A 19,706-nucleotide genomic window follows, 5' to 3' on the forward strand; every position below is an offset into this window, starting at 1 on the left:
CTCTGTCCTATATTGTCCCTTTTCTTTCCAGTAATGTTGACTGCTCCATCTGCTTATTTATCAGCCCCAGTTCGAATGCGAATTTCAATTAGCAATCTGCTTTGTTTAGTTTTGTTTTAAACAAGGCATTGAGAGCTCCAACAAAGCTTTAATACATAAAGCTACTTGTAATGCAGCTGTTTAAGCTCTTCCATCATATCCATGAACAAAATGAGTTCTACTGCTATCAAGATTCATCTGATGAATTAGGTTTAATCCTCCTCTACTGTAGCAGATGGAAGGCACTTCAACAAAGACAGAAAGATTTCAAATGACTGAGATGGAAAATGGTCTTTGCTCAGGTGTTCCACAGATATAGAAGAGATTCAAACCTCATGTAGTAAGAAATAATTCATCCAGCAAGCAGAAAAGCAGTCCCTGGATTTCTGCACTCATTCCTCCTGATCCTGATGCTTCTCATTTGGGTCTGAGGTCACAAGTTATGGGTGTGGAGGCAGAGAAGAGAGTGGCTACCTGTGCAGGGGCATCCCAGGTGGGAATGTGATTCTCTGGATCCCACCTATCCAGGTTTGCAATACTGTGTGCCTGAGGCCCTGCCAGCTTCTTGGTCATCAGATCTGGACCACCAGGATCCCTCACAGGAAGGGCTTCTCTGTCCTGGTTGTGTTTGCTAAATGAGAAATTAATTGCTGGGAGTTTGAGGTGGAATCCAGACCCAACATAACAGAGTGGTTTGGGTTGGAAGGGACCTTACAGATCATCCCATTCCATCCCACCCTTGCCATGGCAGGGACACCTTCCACTATTCCAGGTGGCTCCAAGCTCTGTCCAACCTGGCCTTGGGCACTGCCAGGGGGATCCAGGGGCAGCCACAGCTGCTCTGGGCACCCTGTGCCAGGGCCTGCCCACCCTCACTCAATTATTAAGAACAATTTCTTTCTAAGATCTAATCTAAATTTCTCCTTTTTAAAAACGGCTCCCCCAATCATAGATTCCTTCAACACCCTGTCAGAAGCAAATGTGTCTGAATTCCGTTTAGGTGTGATTAAAACAAAGCCTGTGCTGAGCTGAACGGGTGCATCCCCAGCACCATAACTCAGCACTTACTGTGCCCAGCACTCTGAGGTAACAACAATCCCACACCTGGCACGCCGGGCAATGGAAAAACATCCCCGCGGCTCAGGTAACGCTTCGTGCGCCGGGCCAGGCTGTTCTCGGCTGTAAACCGATCCCTGCCCGGTGTCCTCTGCCGCGTGTCCTCCACCCCGAGCGCGCTCGCCATGCTGGGATGGAGAGAAGCTGCGGGAGCTCCGGGATGGACGCGATCCATCCCGGGAGGGCTGAGGACGGGTGCCAGGACTTTCACAGCTCCCACCTGCGCTGAGCCGCGGGCAGGGCAGAGCTCGGCGCGCTGATGAGCACTGATGAGCGGGCGCGCTAATTGCGGGTCCCGCGGGGGCGGGCGCTGGGGCGGGGCGGGGGGGTCCGGTCCCGCCGCCGGGGCCGCTCTGTATAACCGGTCTCCCGGCAACGGCGGCCGCGTCACTTCCTGGGGAGCCGCGGGCGAGCGCACGGACAGGTGGAGCGGCGGGGCCGGCCGGTGTCGGTGCTGCCCGGGGGGCTGCGCTGCTGCCCCGCCTGGTTCTGCTTCTGCCCGCTTCGGGTGCGCTCCTGCCCGGCGCGCCCCGCTCCGGCCGCTCCATCCCCCGGTGTGCTTTTGGTGCCGCGGCGATGAGCGCGGAGCTGGACGGCGTGTCCGTGCACTCCTCCTCCTCCTCGTCGGGCTCGCTGGGCTCGGCGCCGGGGCCGGCTCCGCGGCCGCTCTCAGCGAACGTGCGGCGGCTGCACCAGGCGCTCACAACGCTGCTGAGCGAGGCGGAGCGGGAGCGCTTCATCCTCTGCCTCAACGCCTACCACGGCCGCCGCAACGTCTGCGACCTGGTGCGCTCCCTGCGCGCCCTCCTCGACGGGCCCCGCCGGCGGCAGCTGCTGCCGCTGCTGCGCCTCGTCCTGCCGCGCTCCGACCAGCTCCTCTTCGATCAGTACACGGCCGAGGGGCCGTACCTGCCGCCGCCCGGCCGCCCCCCGCCGCCCCCCGCCCCGCCGCCGGTGCTCCCGGGCGAGCTGCGGCAGGTGACGCTGCGCCGGAGCAAAGCCCACGAGGGTCTGGGCTTCAGCATCCGCGGCGGCGCCGAGCACGGCGTGGGCATCTATGTGTCGCTGGTGGAACCCGGCTCTCTGGCCGAGCGGGAGGGGCTGCGAGTCGGCGATCAGATCCTAGGGGTGAACGGCAAGTCCCTGGACAGGGTGACCCACGCCGAGGCGGTCAAGGTAAGGCGGATCGCAGCGGCTCCGGTGGTGTTTTCTCTCCATCCCGCCTTGTCCCGAGCTCCGCTGCGCGCCCCGTCCCGCTCTGCCTCTCCGGTGCCTGTCCGTGTCCTCCCGCTCCTCCTTTCCCTCCCTGGGTCTAATCCCCGTCCTTCCGCATCCCTCCCGGGCTCCATCCCCATCAGCCGGTGTGTCCGGAGCCCCCGGTGCCGCTCCTCGGGACGCGGCGCTCGGAGCCCGCAGCCCTCGGCGGAGCGGAGCCGCTCCGGGTTTGCATCGCGCCGGCGACATCGTGCGGGGCCAGCCGCGCTCGGAAAGTTTGCGGTGGCGACAGCGGTGCTACCCCCGGCAGGGACCGGGCTGTGGCGGTGGCTCCGGGCACGGCAGGCTCGTCCTGCGCTTTTGTCGCGCCCCTGAAACGCAGCGGTGCCTGCTCGTGGCTCGCCTGCAGCCTAGGATGCTCATGGAAGCTGGAAATCTGCGTGAGACGGGTTTTGAGGGATGTACTCTAGACGCTCTAGCGGGTTTCTGCTTGCAAAGATGGGGAAACTGAGGCACGGAGAAGCAGAGCAGACCCCCCCAAAAAGGCTGCCCGAGGCAGGAGCAGATCCCCGATTCCGCTTTGAATGTTCCAGGGGGAGAAGGGGAACAGTTACACAACTGAACTGAAGGCTCCCGCTCTCCCAGCACGGCTCCACATGCCCCGGAGACCTGTTGTAGCCCGAAACAGCATGGGGGCTATCGATAAATGCTTAATGTGGGAGGAGAACTCCAGAAACTGTGGGATTTTCGCCTGAAACGCGGGGTTCTGAGGCAAATCCAGGTCTGAGTGTCCCAAACCGTTCCCAGAGCTGAGCTCGTGGCTGGTGGGCTCCGCTCGGAATGTTCGCGAGGCACAAACCTATCGAGCTGCAGAATCGACTTTTAGAGCTGCAATTTGTAGGCAGCGTATGGAGAGCTGGGATCTGGCGTGACAAGGCTGTTCTCCAGCTGTTTGTGCTTTAATTTTTCCATAATAAGCTAAAGTGGTTCTGTTGGGAGCCTGTTCCATGTGGAGCCTTCCTCTGACAGCACATTAATCTTGCTCAGCTTTGAACACTTCTTCCCTGCCGACCTGTGTGTTCCCTGCCCCGGCTTTAAATCAGTGCCCTGGGCAAGGGCACGACTTCCAGGCTGGAAATGACTCCCTAGTAATCCTGACAGCACAGGAAAGGTTTGTAGGAATTACTTTCCTCTTGTTCCTAATGATAGGAAAACAGCAGGGTGAGCTTTCAGCTGTTAGTCTGCAATTTTGTGGCTTGGAGATTGCAACCCCCACGTATTTTGGTTATGGCATTGGGATGGAGAGGAACCAGGTGTCAGGAATGCTCTGCTCCATGACTTCATCTCCAATTCATCCCACTCTGCTGGGTAATTCACATCACTTTCTGTTTGTTCTCTAATATAATGTAATTGATGCCTTTTAGACATTATTAATTTTGAGTGAAACTAAGTGCTTCCTGCACAGAAATAATTCCTGGAGGACGTGGCTTGCCAAGAGCTATATTTTGTTAATATGATCCTGAGAGGAAAAAGCAGCTTAGAAATTGTCTCCTTGTGAACTGAACTTCTTTCAACAACAAATTCATCACTTCCCCTGTGCTGGCACCTTCTTGAGCTCCTGGGTTCTTTTCACATCTGGGAAGGGCTTTTATGACCCACATCGTGGTGGTGGAAACATTTTGCTTGGGAAGAGTGGCAGAGTGATTTACAGTACAGCTCTAATAAATCCTTGGGTGACTCTAAAATGAACCAAGTGTTAATTTGCCCTCAGACGCTGCATTTGGGAGCGGGGAAATGAAGAGATCGCCTTCAGCGATGCTCAAGGGCAGCATTTGAAGGTTGTAGGTACAAATGGGTAGGTACAAATTTGAAGGTTTGAGGTACTCAGCCCGATGTTTTGGGTGTCATGCAGAGTGGCAGAGCTGCAGGGACAAGAGGTGGTGATGAGTGGATTTGTTTTGTGCTCTGCTTCCCCTTGAAACCCGGGGTTTGGGGCACTGACAGCTCTGCAAAGGCCCCTGGCTGTGGTCTGCTCTCCTCTAGTAGAGCCAACCTTGCTGTGTCCTGCCCTCCCCACTGGTGGTTCTTGGTCTGCCCTGCAGTGGGGCAGTGTTGGATGGCCAAAATCAGCTCCACTGCTCAGAGCTTGGTGCTCACAACCCCAGGATTGGGGATTTGACCCTTTTCTTGGCTGTCCACTTAAGAGTTGAACTCGATGATCCTTGTGATGCCTTCCAGCTCAGAGTATTCTGTGACAAACCAGAGCTGGCTTGGTCCTGGCATTCGTGCACAAGCTGTAACGGAGACAGAGAAAGCTGAGGAGAGAGACTTGGTTACCACAAGCCCCTGGCTGTGTGGCTGATCTCTCAGACACTCTGAGCTCCAGAGGAGGGGCTGTGTGAGCTCCCCGGGGCAGACCGTGTCTGATCGGAGCTCAGCTCGGTCCCTGCGATGCTCCAGCTCCTCTTTCCCCCTGTCCTGCAGCCAGCAGCTGTCTGAGCGGGGAGCCCTGCTGTCCATCACAGGCACGGCGCGCTGGGCTGACACAAGTTGTCAGAGCTCGTTCCTGGGGCCGGGCCAGGCTCGGGAAGGCTCCGGGCTGAGCGTGACAAACTCCCCGAGCCGCGGATGCTCGGGGTGCACGGCTGGGGCTGTGCCAGCTGCTCGGGCAGAGCAGGGAATAAATGCAATGTCTGCATTCGTTTGTGCAGCCTCGGATGAGCCTTCCCACAGCAGCCACTGCGTTCCTTTATCAGTTGTGGTGGCTCTGTTGGCTTTCTGTGCGTTTCTGGAGCCCCAGCTGTTTTTATCCCTCCTGTCCAGGAGGAGAGAGGCTCTGCTGTGGGGTTCTGTCACTGTCTGTTAGGAAGGATGAAAGTTTGACAAGAAAGTCTCACAGATATGGATGCTTAGCAGAAAGATTTTTAGATGTAGAGTCTGATGAAGGAATAGAGATGGAAGCAAGTTTTGATATAGAAGAAAAGAATTGCTGAGCCAGTCTCACTGGATAACCAAGGAGGCAAAGGGTGTGTTAGTTAGAAGGGGTTTTTATGGCTTAGAGCAAAGGATAAACCCACCCCAAACAAGATGTTTTTACCAAGCAGAAAGAGAGCACAGGCAAACAAGTCAGCAAAGCTGCAAGTAGAAAAAAGGTCTCAGAATTTTCCACTGCGAGAAAACTGAAAAACAACTTCTAGCTTAAACTGTAATGTACTGACTTTTAGTGATTGGAGAACAGTAACATGAATATGGTAATTACAGTAGTTATGATAGGCTATAGATAATAGTTAAGGTATAGATTGGTTCTGCTGTATGAAGATGCTCAGCAAAGAAAAGTCTATAATGCATTGTAACCAAAACCAAAGGGTCTCCAGGCCTGCCTGCAGCTGGAGCTGACAGCTGTGGGCACAGCTCTGTCACCCACCACCCTGGGCTGCTGTAACCTCTTGGATGGAATAAACTGCATTTTGGAGAGCCCCTGGAGTCCCACATCCTGCATTTAGCCTCTTACAGCTGTTGAGGCAGTCACAACACAAAGCAGAGTCCACAAGCACTCTCAGATGGCAACTCTTTATTATTGAACATGGCTGACCTTTCATACACTTTCTCATTGTTTATACTTCTTCTACCTTGGCTATAAAAGGTAGAATAATAAATCAATATAACCCCATTGGTAAAAAGTTACAGTGACTTCAGCTAACTTTCTAAAAATACTTTGTCCTGTGGCAGTGTTCACAGGGGTCCCAGGATGAGGGAAGAGATGAGGATTCAGAAGGCTTGATTTATTATTTTATGATATATATTACATTAAAACTATATTAAAATAATAGAAGAAAGGATTTCATCAGAAAGCCAGCTAAGAATAGAAGAAGAATTATAACAAAGGTTTGTGACTGACTGAGACAGCTGGACTGTGATTGGCCATTAATTAGAAACAACCACATGAGACCAATCACAGATGCACCTGTTGCATTCCACAGCAGCAGATAATCCATGTTTACATTTTGTTCCTGAGGCCTCTCAGCTTCTCAGGAGGAAAAATCCTAAGGAAATGATTTTTCATAAAACATGTCTGTGACATCATCCAGCTGCAAAGTTCTCTTCTTATCTTTCTTCAATTCCTCACTTCTCTTGGACTCCTTGGTTACAGCCTTGGAGAGAGCTCCTTATCAGCTTCTTCTTGCTTCTCCCTCCCTTTAGCTAACAGGCCTGCTGTTAGCCCCTTCCACAGGGCAGCAGCAATTTCTGTTCACTCGTGGAATTTTCAGGCATCGCTCAGTGATGCACCCAAAGTGAATTGAGATGAGAGCGGCCACACCTGGCTGAGTGACCCGTGTGATGTCCCAGCCCAGAACTCACTGCTGGCCTGTCACCACTGACTGCTGTTTGCAGATGTTTCCAGCGTCAATGAGATAAAAAGTGGCATTCTGCCTTCAAGCACAAGATTACCTCAGCACTCCAAATCAATTCCCTTAATGACCAGCTCCTTAACCTTTACGTGAGCACGGGAGTTTTATGCCTTGTCTGCTCTGAGCTCGGCTGTGCCATCCAAATCCAAATTAAATGACTCCATTACAATTACAGCTCCATCATTGCAGCATTCATGAGTGCACTTTAGCAAAAGATCACCAGCATTTGAATTATGGGGTAAGTGGAGAAGTTATTGTTGTCTGCCATATTTTTAGAGCTGGCTTGGTTTTTATCAGCCTTGCTATTTAGGATATTATGTCTATACACTATATATATATTTATTTTACTATTTATGGTGTATATGCTGCTGTATTTGAGCATATACTGCTACATTTTAGCAGTAGTGCTGAAGGTTTGTATTGATAAGCTGTCATATTTTATCCAGAGGACTTAAAATCAAGGTGTTTGTGGCTTTAGACCATCAAAATTACCAGGGAGGTGTTTCCCCAGTGCTCTGGGGTTGGCATTAAATTCCCACTCCTTTCTCTCCCACACTTTACCTTTCTTGCTTTGCTGTAGGTTTTTATGTCCTTTAAATAAAAAGACATTTAGGGAGGGAGGGGACAAGAGAAAGTGACAAATGGAAAAATTCCTGATTTAGGATTTGGCTTAATGAGCTACACCAGCCCCAAAGAGCTGCACTGGTCCCACCACTGGCCCAGCTATTCCTGGCAGATGTGGATCAGCTTGAGCAAAATCCCCAAAACTTCACTAATTTGGATGTGCTGGGCTGGGGGAGTTTGGTTCTTTGGTGTTGGTGTAAATCTGTGATGGCTTTGCCAAAGTCACTGGGCTGGAATTGAGTTTATTCTGGAGGAACTGGAGTAGTTCAAGTGCCCTGGCTTGGGTTTTTTTATCTGTGAGAGAGGCTGGGGAAGGCTTGGGATGAGGCTGACAAGGCACAGGGATCTGGGATGTGGCAGTGCCAGCCTGTCCTGGTCCCTGTGAGGGAAGGGGATTGCATCAGGGGGTACCACCCGACACCCCAGCCTGGGATGGAGGGGGATCTCATCCCCAGCCTCCACCATCCCTGCCAGCAGAGCTCTTCATTCCCTCCATCTCTTCCATCTCCTGCTCTGATGGAAGTGCCAAGCGGGCATTTAAAAATAATTAAGAGATTAAAATTCCTTCTATGTCCCATTACTGGCAAACAAGGTGATCTCTTCAGAAAGGACCCCAGTGTGGGATTGCCAAAAGACCTCTGAGAAATGACAGCAGAGATGTGCAGCCCTGAGCCTCAAACATATTTAGAGCCATTCTTCTTTCCAGCCAGCTTCCAATAAAGCAAATTTCATGTCGCTGTTTCTTGTGATGCCCAATTAATTGATCACCATGAGCTGACACTGCTGATTTAATCACCCCAGCACTGGGGGCTCAGAGCACTGAGTGCAGCTTGGTTTGGTTGGGTTTGACCCTTCCCAGTGCTTGGAGCTGTGGCTGATCAGCCAGAGCAGGGCTGGGATGGCTGAGGGGTGCAGGCAATGCATTGAACCCTGATTCTGTGAAGGTTTCAGCCCTGTTCCTTTGATTCTGTGAAGATTTCAGCCCTGTTCCTTTGATCCCTGATTCTGTGAAGATTTCAGCCCCGTTCCTTTGATCCCTGATTCTGTGAAGATTTCAGCCCTTGGTCCCTGATTCTGTGAAGGTTTCAGCCCTGTTCCTTTCATCCCTGATTTTGTGAAGATTTCAGCCCGTTCCTTTGATCCCTGATTCTGTGAAGATTTCAGCCTTTGGTCCCTGATTCTGTGAAGGTTTCAGCCCTGTTCCTTTCATCCCTGATTCTGTGAAGGTTTCAGCCCTGTTCCTTTGATCCCTGATTCTGTGAAGATTTCAGCCCTGTTCCTTTGATCCCTGATTGTGTGAAGATTTCAGCCCTGTTCCTTTGATTGTGTGAAGATTTCAGCCCTGTTCCTTTAACTGCTGCGTGCTTATCAAGGCTCCGTGTTTTTAGAAGGCACTAAAGAAAGAGGTTTGAAACTTCTCCCTTTCCCCAGGGAGCTGGAGCATGGAAAAGGAGGATGTGACTAGCATCCACCCCAATAGTTAGAGTGGTAATTCCTTCTTGCATCTCTGCATCTACTTAGGAACAAAAACCCCAAAACTGCACCAAAAAAAAGCACTCACAGCTTAAAAGGCAGGTGCTGTGTGATGCCAGGAGCTCCTGCTGTGCCCTTCTGTCCTGCAAACACTTTCCATGTCAGCTCCTGTGATCAGCTGGACTCAGAGGGAGAGGGTGGGAAGTGTAAAGGCACCAGGATCTCCCTCTGGGAGAAAGGAGGAGGGAAAATGGTCACTCTGGAGCTTGGAGGCATCTGCATTTAAAATGACTTTTAAAGCTCCTTGAGGGGGAGGGCTGAGGGCAGTGGAAGGGCTGCTGTGGTTCCAGGGCAGATCTGGAGCTGTGGTGGAGCAAGTTTGAGCCCTGGAGCTCACCTGGAGCTCCAGATGAATTCCTGGTGTGACTCGGGCTGGGGTGAAGCTGCACACCCAGCCCAGGGCTGTGGGAATGAGGGTTTGGCTGCTCCACCTGGCTTTGGAGTTGGTTGTATTTGCTGCTCTGCCACTGGTTTTCCTCAGTGGACAAGTTCCTTAGTCATCTGTTTCCCTTCATTTCACCAGCAAATCACAATCAGCACTAATGAAATCAAATGACTTTATAGTGATGCAAAAGATTGGAATGAGGGCCTTAATCTCTCCTCTCCTCATAATGCAGGGATGATAGGACTTGGCACCAGCACTGGCTTGTTCATCAGGGTTAGCATTGTCAGGGCATCCTGGAGTTCTTGCAGCATCTCTGTTATTTAGTGGGCTCCTTGTAAATAAACAGTTTTGGCTCAGCAGAGAAATTGATAAGATAACCTGGAGGATAAAAGCTTATTTCCTTCTAGTGGCCGTTGGAAGAAAACAAAAGCGTCAGAACTGGTGAATTAAAATATCCTTTACAGCTCCCCTGTCCTCAGGGATGAGGATGGATTTTCTTGACACTTTCCTCAATGCCACGGAGAATTATTCAGCTCTAAATGCCCTCACTTAGAGTGACAAAGCACCTGCTGTGTGATTTACCTTGGGTTCTTTGGACTGGATGCTCTGAGTTCTCCCTGCCAGGAGCACCAGGTGCTGGGTGAGGACAGGTGAAGCAGAGCCCTGGGGGAGCTCTGGTCCTGCCAGGTGCCCCAGGGATTGCCTTAGAGCCCCAGGGATTGCCTTGGAGCCCCTGGGGCTGGGAGAGGCTGGAGGGGGCTCTGCTCTGTGCAGGCTCTGCCTGGATGCCCTCAGTGCTTCATCCAGTGTTGGGGAAGATGAAACAGGAAGGCCTTATAAATATGATTGCCTGGTAAAAGATTTTGAGAATATGGAAACTATAAGCGAGATTGAAATGAAAGCAAGCTTTGAGATCCCTCAGTTACTGAACAACTGGAAAACAATGGTGTGGCCAGCTGAAGGTGATCCCCTTTTGATGGAACAACACCCTCTGCTTGCAGACAGGCCCAAGGGTCAGAGCAGACCCTGCAGCTTGGCAGAAGGGGCCCAAAGAGGAGTTTGTAGGGTTTAAAATGTAACACAGTGTGGTAATGTAATGATTCTTATAGGCTGTATGTAAAAGCTATAGGATTTGTATCTTGTACTAGATTGGTTAGTGAGAAATAGAATATTCAACACAGAAGAAGATTTATTGTATTGTAATGGGAACCTCACTCTTACCCCTTTTACTCTCTCCCCCTCTCTTCTCTCGGGCCTGCTCTGAGCTGTGTTTGGCAGCTCCCAGCAGGGCCCTGCACCCAGGCCCTTTGCAATAAACCCCAAGTTCCAGACCTGGCTCCAGAAATCTCTTGTCTCACTCCGTCCCAACCGTCCCACCCCTGACACTCCTACACTCCAGCATCTTCCTCACTTCCCCACATTGATTCTTCTGCAGTTTTCCACCCAGCCATTAACCCTGTTTAGACAGTATGGCCTTGTCTGATGGCAGTGTCATTTTTAGCCAATATGGTGCCTCACATCACTCCTTCCAGCATTGCTTGGAGTGGAGCAGAGAGAGAAGACCCAAGGAAGCAGGAGGCAGTGCTTCAATCTGCATTTCCCTTATGCCTCCTCCCCCCTGCCCTGAAAGCACCCAAACAGCTTTGGGTTTGCTTTGTTTCCACAATTATGTGGAGTTTTCTGCTGTTTTTAGAACCGTCCTGGGCTTGCCTGAGGGCTGCACTGGGCAGGGAGCAGCATGAAGAGGTGGGAGGTTGCAGAGTGGGGATGGGGATCTTGGGGAGAAGGTGCTGGAGCTTAGATTTCACTTGACCTTTGCCGTGAAAGGGACATGGGCTTCCCGATGCCTTGGGGCTAAATGTGTGCAATCACCATAATTATACATCGATTTGCATTGATTTGCATAAGTGCCTCTACTTGAAAGCCCAACTGCTGTCCTTTGCCTTGGGAGAGGGGGAGAGGTTGGACTGTGCTTCCTGCAACTCCTGTTTGTCCTCCTGCAGGGAGGCTGTGTCCACCCCTGTGGCATCCCTGGTGTCACCCCTGTGGCATCCCTGGTGTCATCCCTGTGTCACCCCTGTGTCCCCTGGACCCTGGCACCGTTGCTGTCCCTCCATCTGTGCTTCCCTCAGCCTCCCCCTGTGTCCTGCTCTCCCCTCCTGCCCCTGGGTCACCTTCTCCTCGTTCCACTTCTCCCTGTTCCTCCCAGCTCAGAGCATCCCAGGCTCTCTGATCCTCTGCTCACATCCAGCTCCCTGTGCTTTGTCAGGCAACACAGGGCTGGGATAGACTTAAAATCATGGAATCCCAGACTGGTTTGGGTTGGAGGGACCTTAAAGCTCATCCAGATCCATGGGAAAGGACACCTTCCACTGTCCCAGGCTGCTCCCAGCCCTGTCCAGCCTGGCCTTGGGCATTCCAGGGATCCAGGGGCAGCCACAGCTGCTCTGGGCAGCTTGTTCCAAAATCCCTCTCTGCACTCTGGGGCAGGGGACAGTCTCTCCTTGCTTCACCTGGCAAATTTGGCCTTACCCAGGTGTGCAGTGGGAGCTGCAATAGCCTTTATCCATCCTACCTGCAGCTGATCATTTTGGGAGCCAAAAATCCTGTGCCTGCTGTCCTGTCTCAGCAGAGGAGCCTTTTAGGTGAAGTGGCTCAATCTCTCTCCTGTAAAAGCTCCTGCTGCCCTCCCCAGCAGCCACAGGGAGCTGCTTCATTCCCCCTGGCAGCATCATTGTTTTGCCCAGTCCATCCGATCCCACAAGCTTAAAAACCCCCCTGAGTCCAGCACGAACACCCTGGAATGGAGCAGGAAACAGCGGCTGGACAAACTTCTGCCATCGCTCCTGCACGGAGCCGGAACGCGCTGTAAAAGCTCCCCCTGCCTCCCTCCTGTGGAATTGATGCTTCGGAAAGGCTGAGCCAGAGCAGAGGCTGGACAGAGCTAAAGAATAAAGCAGGGATTTATTGAAATATATCAATGCATCCACCTTGGGCAGCACAAGAGCCCAGCCAGGGCTGCACCCAAGATGAACCAAAATGGCCCCAAAATGCACGGCCGGGCACGGGGTCTCTCCCTGGGATCAGTTCTGCTCCATTTGCACCTTGCAGTTCATTGTCCCATTCCAGCTTTAGCCCAGGCAGTCCCACCCTGCTTGTTTTTCTCTCTCCAGCCCTCGGTGTTTGTGCTCTTGGGCTGAGATTTGGATCATTTGTCCTTGGTGCCCAGCTGGAGCAGGAATTGTTTTGTCTCCCTGCTCTGTGCACAGAGCTCACCATGTCCTGATGTGAAGCTCAGACCCACACACTAAAGCAGCACAGAATGTGAAAAATAGAAAAGCTAAACCTGAGGCATCAGCATCTCAGCATTTGTTTCCTTTTGCAGCTTTATTTCCAAACCTGTGCCTTACTTTTTGGGGTGTCATGCTGCCAAATTCCTGGTGGTAACCTCCACACTGACCTTTGGAGCTCACCAGCAGAGCAATGCCCATTATCCCATAGCCATTATTCCATAAGCTGTGGTATTTTAGGGGTCCCCCATGGCAGGAAGGAAATGATTAATCTCACTCCATGTTCTTAGAAGGCTAATTTATTATGTTATTATATTATATTAAAGAATGCTATACTAAAACTATACTAAAGAATAGAGAAAGGAAACAGACAGAAAGCTTAACAAGATACTAATGAAAAACTCATGACTCTCCAGAGCCCTGACACAGCCTGACTGTGAATGGTCATTAAGTAAAAACAATTCACATGTTGGATAAACAATCTCCAACCACATTCCAAAGCAGCAAAACACAGGAGAAGCAATCAGATAATATTGTTTTCATTTTTCTCTGAGGCTTCTCAGCTTTCCAGGAGAAGAAATCTTGGCAAAGGGATTTTTCCAGAAAATATGACAGTGTCACATAGCCATTCTTTCATGCCCATTATCCCATGCCAAACCATTTCCAGGAGGCTGTTCCTGCTGGTGGAAAAGCAGCTGGAGGCTGTGCTGAGGAGGAGGATGGCTCATGGTTAATGCTCCCAGTATCCAACTGGGATCTTCCCACTCCGGGCTGCTCCTTTACTGGGGAAGGTGAAGGGAGAGGGCTGTCCCTGCCCCAGGCTGCCAGGAGCATCCTGGTGATTCATTGCTGTTCCTTTCTGGCAGCTCTGCTCTTTCTGGGGGGATTTTTGGAGGTGTTTTTACCTCTCAGGGCTGTTGGGAAGTGGGGAATAAGAGGGGGAATGGTGAAGATGGGAGAGGAAAGCCCTCAGTGGTGTCAGACGTGCAGGGTTTGAAGCCATCTCTATAAAACCTCTTGATATAAAACCTATAAAACCACCTGAAGGGTGGCAGCTGCCCCTCTGGATCCTAGGAAAGAACATGATGTACTGGGAGCTGTTTGGGTTTTATGGGGTTTTTTGAAGGTAATTGTGGCCCACATGAGATGTGTGTTTCCTATTTTGATCAGTTTAAACGATCTCCTTCCCTGTCAGAGGGCGTGATAATTAAATGGAGTGTTGTTAGGGGATCAGTGGCCTCATGGAATCAATCTGCCCCTCTCTCTGGCACTTGCTGCTTCTGCTGACATTTCTGGGCAGTCGGTGACTGTTTCTCTGCTGAAGGTTTTGGCAGTAATTCCCAGATTCACATCAATGATTTCTGTAAGCTGGGCTGCTGGCAGGTGAGCTTGCACACTGTGCTGCCAGCCCTAAAACCTCCCACCCTGTGGTCCTTAAACACAGCAGAGATGGGGCAAAACCAAATCTTATCTGAGGCTGCAAATCCCTGCAGTGGCTTGAGAAAGGAGATGGAGATGCAGCCTGCACTGCCTGATTCTGCACAGGGCATGAAGGAGGTGGAATTGGTTATTTAGGGGTGGTGGGGTGAGGTTCATTGTGCCCCTCATGTCCCAAAAACCTCACAGGGTGAGTTCTCCTGTGGATTTGGGGGTGTCTCTGCACTCAGTGCACGCAGGACAATTTGTGTGTCTGGGAGGAAAAAGTTTTCCCTTGTAGAATTCCCACCCAGAGCCTGTCCCTTGTGATGTCCCCCTGGGCTGGGCACTGCTGGGGCCACCTCAAATCCTCTGTCCTGTTCTGGGCCCCTCAAAGGAAGAACCGGAGCAATTGCAAGGAAGGGAATGGAGCTGGGGAAGGGGCTGGAGCCCCAGGAGAGGCTGAGGGAGCTGGGAAGGGGCTCAGCCTGGAGCAAAGGAGGCTCAGGGGGCCCTTGTGGCTCTGCACAGCTCCTGACAGGAGGGGACAGCTGGGGAACAGGGACAGGAGCAGAGGGAACGGCCTCAGGAGAGGCTCAGGTTGAACATCAGCAGGAATTTCCCCATGGAAAGTGTTGTTAAACATCAGATGGGGCTGCCCAGGGAGATTTGGAGTGCCTATCTCTGGAGGTGTTCAGGGAAGGACTGGACATGGCACAGGGATCCCCTTCCCTCCCTTCCCCAGAGAATCCATCCTGGCAGGGAGGAGAAGGAGCAGAGGAAACCTCGGGGTTTGCACCACACAGGAGAGACTGGGCATGAGAGCAGGGACTGGGCACAGGAGAGGGGACTGAGCACAGGAGGAGGGCACAGGAAAAGGGACAGGGCATAGGAGAAAGCACAAGGCACAGGAGAAAGGACAGAGCTCAGGAGGAGCACCAGGCACAGGAAAAGGGACCAGGCCCAGGCTGGTTCCACCCTGGAGTGTCACAGCTGCCCCAGGGACAGGGCAGGGGTGGCTGCTGAAGCCTGGCAGAGCCATTTAGCCTGAGCCAAATGTCACCCCCTGGCAGGGCAGGCACAGCAGCAGAGCTGCTCTCTGGGGGCACAGGGAAATTAGCAGGGATGAGAGGCCAGAGATTTACACGGGGATTGTTATGTCCCCCTGCAGCTGCCTTGACAGGGCCACCAGGAGCAGGGATGTGGGCTCAGGGAGATGTTTTATGCATGAAGGTGACAGCAGAGAGCCCGAGGGGAGGGGAGCAGCTGCACAGAGCCAGGGCTCCATCCAAGGGTGGGCACGGAGTGCACAGAGCTGGGAAAGCCAGCCAGGACACTGCTGGTGACAGTGTCTGCCAGAGAGGCAGCGCTGCAGCAGGCTGGGGACACTCTGCAGAGTCCTTTATACATTTACTGAGGTCCTCCCCTTGCCCTGGTAGCTCTGGGGTTGGTGAGAAGGGTCCCTGCCACCCCCAGCTCAGTGATTTCTGTGGAGTTCAGCCCACCCTGAGCCTGGCTTTGGCTCAGGAAGCTGCTCTTTGCCCTGAAGCCTGGCATAGCCATGGTGCCCATGGGAGAGGGAAACCCTGGAATGGGCAGAGGGCTCAGGACCTGCTCCACCATCCCAGAGAGACCTGGGCAGGATGGAGCATGGGGAGCAGCCCAGCTGGGCTCTGAGTGCCCAGGGAGAGAGGAGATCCCTGCAGGGATGTGTTTGAGGGCCTGGGGAGCTGCAGGAACAGGGGCTGGGGAGCAGTGTCACAGACATCTTTTATGAAAAATCCTTTCTTAGGATTTTTCCTCCTGAGAAGCTGAGAGGCTTCAGGAACAAAATGTAAACATTGATTATCTGCTGCTGTGGAATGCAACAGGTGCATCTGGGATTGGTCTCATGTGGTTGTTTCTAATTAATGGCCAATCACAGCCCGGTTAGCTTGGACTCTCTGTCCGAGACACAAACTTTTATTATTCATTCCATTCTATTCTTAGCTTAGCCAGCCTTCTGAGATGAAACTTTTCCTTCTATTCTTTTTAGTATAGTTTTAATGTAATATATATCATAAAATAATAAATCAAGCCTTCTGTAACATGGAGTCAACATTCTTATCTCTTCCCTTACCTGAAAACCCCTGTGACCACTGTCACAGAGCAGCCAGGGGGGTGAATGCTCTGTGGGTGTCCCCTCTGGTTTGGCAGTCCTTGTGGCACATGGTGACCTTGGGGCATGTGACAGGTCTGCAGCCAGGTTTGCTGTGTGGGATGGAGATGCTGAGCTGGATTCTCTGTGCTCTGGCAGGGAGGAGCAGCAGTGCTGCCAGCTCAGGGCTGGGATGCAGCCAGCCCGCTATTCCTGGCCATTTACCCTTTCCTGAGGAGCTGCTGCTTTTAGTCCTTCCCAGGCACAAGCTTTGCTCAGTGGGGACCGCAGACGTTGCAGGGCAGCTCATCAAAATGATCTATAAATGGGAAAAAAACCCAAACTCCTCCTTTCTGAGAACAGATCTGCAGTGCTGGTGTCCCTGAGGCCTCTGGAGGGATCAGCACTTACATCTGTCCCCAGGGACAACTCCTCTGTGCTAATTGAAGTTTCTGTGTCAGCTCCTCACAGTGGAAGCTGGAGGGGCAGAGCAGCTAATCACCTCCTGTGGCCCCCAAGGCCATCTCTGTGCATGCTGGTTTAAGTGTGAGGATGTACTGAGTAATTATTCCTTCATTAATTGACTGCTTGTGCTGCGGCAGGCGGCTGGTAACTCAGTGGCTGAATTTCTGGGAGTGCTGTGCGTGTTCCCTGCAGGCACCAGGAGCTTTTCCAGGCTGGAGCTGTGGGGGCAGAGCTGGGGCTGAGCTGAGCCTTTGCCCACCCTGGTTTTGTTTGCTGCCAGCACAGTCACTGAGAAAGCTCCAGGGAGACCTTGGGGCACTTTCCAGTGCCTAAAGGGGCTCCTGCATTAGGGGAAGGTGAAGTGAGGGGGCTGGAGAGGACTTGGGACACGGGTGAGTGCTGCTCTGCCCCAGCACTGCCCCCTGACCTGCTCTGACCCGGGTTTATCCCATCCTGGCCATGGCTCTGCCCACCTCCCCTCCCCACTCTGCTCTTTCCTGGCTGATGGGAAAGCTTTTCTCCGTGTTTTCTCAGCAGCAGCTTTGCCTTCTCTGTGTTACAGTGAGGAAAGAACAAAAAAATCCCAGCTTTTTATGCAGGAGAAACATGTTGGTGAAAGGATTTTTTAGAAGATATTATGGTGACACATTAACCCCTTGTCCTTGGCTCGACACAGCTGGACTGGGATTGGTCATTCATTAAAAACAATTCACATGGAACCAAAGAACTTCTATTTATTAAAAGATATTCTTTAGAAGATATCATGGTGACACATGTCCCAGACATTAATGATTGGGATTGGTCATTAATTAAAAACAATTCACATGGAATCAATCAAAGATGCACCTGTTGGGAAGCAACCAGACCACAATCCAAGCAATCAGATAATTACTGTTTACATTTCTTTTCTGAGGCTTCTCAGTTTAAAAATCTTGGGGAAGGGATTTGTCAGGAAATAATCATGGTGACACATTAACCCCTTGTCCTTGGCTTGACACAGCTGGACTGGGATTGGTCAATAATTAAAAACAATTCACATGGAACCAATCAAAGATGCCCCTGTTGATAAGCAGCCTCCAGACCACAATCCAAGCAATCAAATAATTATTGTTTACATTTCTTTTCTGAGGCTTCTCAGGAGAAAGATCCTGGTGAAGGGATTTTTCAGAAAATATCATGGTGACACATTAACCCCTTGTCCTTGGCTTGACACAGCTGGACTGGGATTGGTCATTAATTAAAAACAATTTGCATGGAGCCAATCAAAGATGCACCTGTTGGTAAGCAACCTCCAGACCACAATCCAAACAATCAAATAATTATTGTTTACATTTCTTTTCTGAGGCTTCTCAGGAGAGAAGTCCTGGGGAAGGGATTTGTCAAAAATATCATGGTGACACTTTAGCTCCTTGTCCTTGGCTTGACACATATGGACTGGGATTGGCCATTAATTAAAAACAATTCACATGAAACCAAAGACGCACCTGTTGGCAAGCAACCTCCAGACCACAATCCAAGCAATCAGATAATGATTGTTTACATTTCTTTTCTGAGGTTTCTCAGGAGAACCATCCTGGGGAAGAGATTTTTCAGAAGGTACCATGGTGACACACTGACCCGTTGTCCTTGGCTTGCCTTGCAGGTGCTGAAGGGCTGCAAGAAGCTGAACCTGTCGGTGCACTCGGTGGGGCGCATCCCCGGGGGCTATGTCACCAACCACATCTACACGTGGGTGGACCCGCAGGGCCGCAGCGTGTCCCCCCCCTCGGGGCTGCCCCACCACCAGCACAGCTCCCTGCGCAGGGACAGCGAGAAGAGGAGCCACCTGCAGCTGCTGCAGGAGGGGGATGAGAAGAAGGTGAGCAAAGGGGTGGGGGTCACACACAGCACAGCTCTGGGGGCTCCTCCCATGCAGCTGCCAGCTCTCTTTGTCCCCTGTATTGTAAATCAAAGGTGGCTCTGGTGAAGGGGTCTCGGGATCTTTCGGGTCGCTGTGACCCTGAGGTTCTTAAAAGTCTCTTTTCCCAGACTGGCACTTGAAGAATAAGTTGGAACTCTTCAGTTCTCCATCTCAAGGTTGTTTATTGTATCTTATCTGTAAAAATTTTCTCCTGCCCTTCTGAGGTCCATCCAACAGGGCACGCTGCCTGCCCCCAGGGAGGTGTTATGTCTTTATACTAAAAACTACATGTACAATGTTTGCAATTACTTTCCAACACCTATCACCTGTGTTAGACAGTGAGCTTCTACTCTAAACCAATCCCAAAGTGCCACCATCACAGTAGAAGATGGAGGCCAAGAAGAAGAAGGAGAAAGGCTGGACACACCCAGTTCCCTCCATCTTGCCTCCTCTTGTCAGTGGCCTGAAGAATATTTATATATTCTTTTAATAATTTATATATTCTTATTTATATATTTATTGAATATTCTCTCTCCTTCCAGTGTCTGAAGAATATTTACAACATTCTTCAGGCACTGAAAAATCCCCTTCTGGCTGCCTCCCTCCAGAGGCACCCTTCCATCTGCATGCCTGGAAGGAGGGTTTGTCACTGGGGTTGAGGGTTGGTTATCCTGAGGCTGAAGGATTTGTTATGCAAAGGCCTGAAATGGAAAGCAGCACTGTGAGGTGTGTGATGGAGCTGAGCCCTACAGGGATCTGTGGGATCATGAGGAGTGTGATGGTGGAAGTGAGCCCTGCAGGGGTCTGTGTGCTCACCCTGGTGGGCTGAGCTGTGGCACAGGGTGGTTGGGCCCTGCCTCCCTTTGGGCAGGGTGCTCCAGCCCCCAGCATTCCCATCCTTGGCTTTGGCCACGTTTTCCTGTGGGCACTGGGGTTCCTCCATTCCAGCTGTGGAGGAATCCCCACCAAAGGGATTTGGGGATTGGGATTTGGCAGCTGGCTTGGCTTTCCCCATCCCCTCCCAGGCACAATCCAGGCTGCCCTGAGCTCAGGTCTAGGGCTGCTCTGGGGGAACGGAGGGGGTGCTGAGATCTGTGCCAGGGTTTCAGGGTAGACCTGACCTAGCGCTGGAGAAGGGAGCTGAGGATGAAGGGAATGTTGGGCTGAAGGAGCTGCT

The 19,706-nt window shown here is 51.7% G+C and overlaps 1 protein-coding gene across 4 annotated transcripts in view; it reads left to right on the forward strand.

Annotated features, from left to right (window-relative positions):
• Positions 1 to 1,568: 1,568 nt before the first annotated feature.
• Positions 1,569 to 19,706, forward strand: part of WHRN (whirlin) — a 54,416-nt gene continuing 36,278 nt past the window's right edge. For all 4 annotated transcript variants that reach the window (XM_064727854.1, XM_064727857.1, XM_064727855.1 and 1 more), the window contains exons 1-2: positions 1,569 to 2,331; positions 18,272 to 18,487. In XM_064727854.1, coding sequence (XP_064583924.1) covers positions 1,732 to 2,331; positions 18,272 to 18,487 — 816 coding nt within the window. In that variant the 5' untranslated portion in view covers positions 1,569 to 1,731. The remainder of the gene's footprint in view (positions 2,332 to 18,271; positions 18,488 to 19,706) is intronic.

This window comes from Zonotrichia leucophrys, chromosome 17 (genome assembly GCF_028769735.1).
Source record: "Zonotrichia leucophrys gambelii isolate GWCS_2022_RI chromosome 17, RI_Zleu_2.0, whole genome shotgun sequence".
Lineage (NCBI taxonomy): Eukaryota > Metazoa > Chordata > Aves > Passeriformes > Passerellidae > Zonotrichia > Zonotrichia leucophrys.